Source organism: Meleagris gallopavo, chromosome 8, assembly GCF_000146605.3.
Source record: "Meleagris gallopavo isolate NT-WF06-2002-E0010 breed Aviagen turkey brand Nicholas breeding stock chromosome 8, Turkey_5.1, whole genome shotgun sequence".
Lineage (NCBI taxonomy): Eukaryota > Metazoa > Chordata > Aves > Galliformes > Phasianidae > Meleagris > Meleagris gallopavo.
The window spans coordinates 19,227,712-19,232,890 of NC_015018.2; the positions used below are offsets into that span (position 1 = coordinate 19,227,712).

Here is a 5,179-nt window from a genome sequence, read left to right on the forward strand (position 1 = left end):
AAAAAAAAAATGAATGTACATGTTCCAGACACATGCTTAGATTGTATTATTAATACAAACATCTTTATGACTTCTTTTACATAAAGTTTTCTCTTGTATTGTTTCCAAAAGATACTGTAGCTTTCCTGTACTATGTGAAAACCACAAATTAAATCAAGTCCTTGCTCACAGTGTAATGCAGATGGTTACAAAGTACAGTTAAGGTATCAGATTTAAATGATAGCACCCAGTCATTGGCCATTTGGAGGTAACTGCCCAAAGAGTGGCTTTTAAGTTTGTATATATGTTACCTTCCATATAATGACTGTGCAAAAGTTTCAGTCTAGAGTTTAAAATAAATAAATAAATGAAATTGTATTTACATTTCCCTTACCTTCTGGGGAATCTGCTAACTACGGATTTTATTCTCTGCAAGGTTGAAAACGGTATGCGTATATTTGTCTCATTCCCCCTGAAATATGTCCAGATTTGCTTAAAATTTTGGTGATCTATTATTTAATTGGATCAATGTTCACGAACCAGATGAACCCACTTGGTTAAGGATGCAAAAAGTATATTGAAATTCTTAGAAAAATCTATTAGAAATCTGAAAAAATTGAAGAGAACAGCTTTTGTTTACAAAATGATTCTTTGATACATCTGCGTATATCTATCTATCTATATATATATATATATGTAAAGTTTTTGCTGTATTCTGGAAGTTGTGCAGCACATAACTTTACATGTGCTATTGTCACAAGTGCGTGAAGTATTTTCCACTGTTGATTCAATAGGACTAAGCTTTTCAAAACCAAAATTAAGGGTCTTTTATTATCCAGAATGCGTTGTGAAGGAATGATTTTTTTTGTTCACTTTTGTTCAGCAAAAGAGAAGAATAAGTATTGATTCTTTTGTAAAGTTTTTCAAAATTACAGAAAATTAAAAAAAAGTTTACTGAAGAGTATTGCTACATGCCAGTATTTCAAAATATGCTTCTGCAAACTTTCTATTTGGAATTTTATTTTGATAAAGCATGTTCTTCAGAACATAACATTGAAATCTAATAATATAGGCTTCATTGTGGGCAGAGATCATATGAGAGTAATTGCAGCATGTTTGTTTTAGGATTGCACAGAGAAGATTCAAGCAGGTAGTGGAGAGGTTGCTGCAATTTATTTCTTTACGCCTGTTTCCTGCAAAACCTGAAGAGTTTCCACCAATGGAGAAATGTACCTGGTGGATTCCATCAGCAACCAAAGTCCTGGCTTTGTTTAGTAGGTTTCTTCCTTAAATTGTGTATTTATGTGCATGTATATGAATATATATGTGTATGTTTTTTTGATGTAGTACTCCAGGTGATGTTTCACTAGAGAGGCTTGATCACCTCCCTCACTCTGCTGGCCATACCTTTTTTTTTTTTTTATGCAGCCCAAGATACAGTTGGCTTTCTGGGCTGTGAGGGCACATTGCTGATTGATGCCCAGCTTACCATCCACCAGTACCCCCAGGTCTCTTTCAGCAGGGCTGTGCTCTCCTGACATTCTTCTGGTTGTACTCTTAATGGAGGTTGCCACAACTGAGGTGGAAGACCTTGCGCTTGAATTTGTTGAACCTTGTGAAGTTCACCCGTGCCCACTGCTCAGTCTGTCTAGGTCTTTCTGGATGACATCCTGTCTCTTAGATGTGTCAACTGCACCACTCAGCTTGGTCATCTGCAAACTTGCTTAGGGTGCATCCATTCGCACTGCTGATGTTGTTGATGAAGATGTTAAGGAGCACTGGTCTCAGTACTCACCCCTGAGGGGCAGTGATTTCCATCTGGACATTGAGCATTGACCACCACTCTCTGGCTACGATCTGTGTTTTTATACCTCTCTTTTTCAAGGGGGAAAGTTGGATGTTGGTGGTGGCACAGTATGAACTACAATAAAAAAGAATGCCAAAATTTAAAAGGCAAAGGCATCTATTAGCAAGCCCTCACACTCACTTTTTTTGTAAACGATAATTGCTCTGGCATCATTTTCCTGTAATAACAACAGGAGATCATTCAAAGAAAAATCCACAGAGGTAAGCAGTGGAAAAAGTTTCCCATAGATCTGTAAAAGAAGTGGTTTTGAATGTGCAATTGCTAGAATTTCTTCTGTAATGAGCTTAGCCTCCTGGATGTTTTTAACATCTAGGTGAGTTAAACAATGTTTGTGCCTCCTAAGTTCAAAATTACAGTCTGGAAAAAAATAATTCTATGTCCAGTTCAGTGTAGAACACAGCAAATGTGGCCACTGCAGATGCAAACTTTCTCTTTGTCCAACCCTCAGTAGTTCAGTGCTCAGAGCTTTTACTATGGAAATGCAAGGCATGAGGTCATTACTCTTTCCTTGAGGGGGTAGAAAACCCTTATTTACTTCATGGTTTCTAGGAGGTAAGGAAAGCATCAAGAAAATTGACTGTGGCAAGTGTTTTCATATCCCTGGCTTCTTAAAAACAAACAAACAAAAAAAACACCCAACTTTGCTGTACAAGAATCCTGTACAGTCCTACCTATCCACAGGGGCAGCTGGAACATGCAAGTTCAACAGTATCCAAAACCAAGACTTTTGTGTTCTGTAGTCATATGTAAAAGAGTTGCTTATTTCTTTCTGTGCATATAAAACTGTGATAAAGGTGTTTAGTAATTCAAAATACACTGCTTCCTGCCTGAATGATCAAAATTAAATTACTTAGAGAAAACTTATTAGTTGCGTGTTACATGAATTTTACATAGTAAAGCTATTTAAGTGTGAATTAGTTTTTCTTCATTTGTTGAGTACTAAATTTTTGTACTTGTGGTATAGTACTCAGGTAAGGAAAAACATCATTTGTTGTGCTTCTCCATTTCCTTTTTACAAATAGACATCCAATTCAAACAGATACTAAGTGGAAAGCATGCAGATATTATATACATTGGTATATATTAAGTGAATATATTAAATGAATATATATTATATCCATTGGTTTGATATTAAGTGAAAATGTTTAAGAAATCTGTCGTTTTTCTTTGATTTCAGCAGAATACATCATTCTTTATCTTAACTTTGTGCATGTCATTAGGTGGGCTAGATTCAAATGCCATAGAAAAGTTGATCTTGACGTTAGAAATAAGAGAAATGTAGTACACTGTATATTATCATAATCAGAGTGATCTTAGTGATTACTGCTTTTACAGCTGTCAGTATGTTGTCATGAAGTGTAATACCATATTTGTAGTGCTGTAATTAAGACTGAAATCAAGTTATGAGTAGCCCATTTGTCTTAGTTTCTTTTCTTTCAGTGTTGCTCCCAATGCTTAGAAAATGTGTACTCAATCCAAGGAGTTTGAAAGACTCTTGTATTTTCTTTGTAGATGCTGCAAATAGTCTGGTCAGCCCTCCTATTATTTCATATACGGATTTCTATAATTCCACTCTTGATCATATTGATCTTATGGAAGAATATCATAACTGGCAATGTTATGGAAATTCTCACAGGTAAGAAAAAGTTGGTTGTTTCTTTTCACATATGTAGTATATCAAAGCACCACATATACACATATGTACTTATATACATGGTATATACAGCCATATTAAATATTGTGTTTTGTTGGAAAGATGTACCTTCTACTTGCAGAAGCTGCATGGATGTGAGGTTGACTGTAATAAATTTAATTCTACCTTTGCAAACTGGAGAAAAGATGTAAAATGTTCATAATAACATGAGTTTATTGTTTATTAGCATAGATTCTGCGGTGCCTGTTTATTAATTGCATGTTATTACAAACACATTCATAGAAAGTGTTGTATGCATGCTTATCACTTAAGGATGGTAGATAAATATCCTGTGTGTATGTGGGCCTGACTATTTGTTCCAATGATATTAGTTGTGCTTATTTCTTAAGTCTTTACCGGTTCAGGGCAGCCAGAAGTATGATCTAGAAATGTGGAAATAGGCAGTAAATCTTTCTGCTAAGTTTTAAGATCTACTTGGAAAGGAAGGGAAAAACAGCTATGACAGCAGTAAATGCACAGCAGGCCTTTGTGTAGTCTCAAAGTGCTGGAATCTGTATACTGTTCTGTACTGCTCAGCTTCAGATTTTATTTATTTATTTTTTACATGAGCACCATCTGGATGCTTTGGCATCCACATCCAAGCTTACAAGAGAGATTTCCACCTGCTTCTTTTCAGTTAGCTGGGATGCTGGAAAATCAGTATATATCAAAACAAATTTTTTATGATGCATAGTTTTGGCAGTAGTGCAGACAAGCTGTATTACATTTAAAGTACGTTCTTGCACTGTCTTACAACTACTTTTTTTCCAATTTTTACATCTAAATCTATGTTGTTCTATTTAAAAAAATCAATCACAATCAAGACTGAATGCTTAGAATTAAGAAGGATGAGTATGAAGAAGTTCTGGTTTACCTTGCGCATGAAATATTTTGGAATACGTAGTTCTTCCAACTGTCTTGACACTTCTTGATAAAACATTCTGTATTTGGATTTTCAGCAGACTGAGAATCTTTTTTTCATTTTCCTTTGTTTCCTAAACACGTTAGAATACAGAGCTCCTCACAGGCCATGTTCAGTGCCCACACATTCTGAAGTCAAGGTGCACACAGAGTCTCAAGCTTCGAATTTCTCAATGTGAACTTGTTAGGCAATGCGTGAGCTAATCAGCAAAAGTCTTAATAGAGTAACAAGTGACCAAAAAAGTCTTTTATCCTGTTGATTTCAGAAAACTTTAAAAATTCTTTGACTGCGGTGGAATATAGCTGTCATGTGATCTAGAAGTACTTGTAGTCCTAAGAAGCACTTGTAGCCCTAAGTTAAATCAAAAGGACCTGAAGAATATCTGTGCCTTTGGAAACCAGAGAGCCAAATAAGTCAAGCCAGAAATAGGTATCTCCTGTATACCTATGACTGCTACGCTGAGATAACTATCCAGCTTGTATTTAATAAAATATTCTCACTTTTCTCAATTCACTGTAACAATTAGAAATTAATATTTAAAGCAGAAGTTACTTCTTGACGTTTGTAATTGAAGAAATTCAAATTTGTTAGACCTACTGATAAACAATTTTAGAATTTTATTCAGAATGTTTATCACAACTAAGTAGAATTCCTAGTAGCATTTTTCTAACTAAACAATTTGAGTTCTAATTTATTATCTATGCATGCAATTAAAAAA

General features: G+C 35.0%; 1 protein-coding gene across 1 annotated transcript in view; it reads left to right on the top strand.

Annotated features, from left to right (window-relative positions):
- HECTD2 (HECT domain E3 ubiquitin protein ligase 2) overlaps positions 1 to 5,179 on the top strand; it is a gene marked incomplete at its 5' end in the record, with an annotated part of 29,849 nt that overhangs the window by 11,550 nt on the left and 13,120 nt on the right. The window contains 2 exon segments of the mRNA XM_031554581.1: positions 1,091 to 1,253; positions 3,359 to 3,482. Coding sequence (XP_031410441.1) covers positions 1,091 to 1,253; positions 3,359 to 3,482 — 287 coding nt within the window.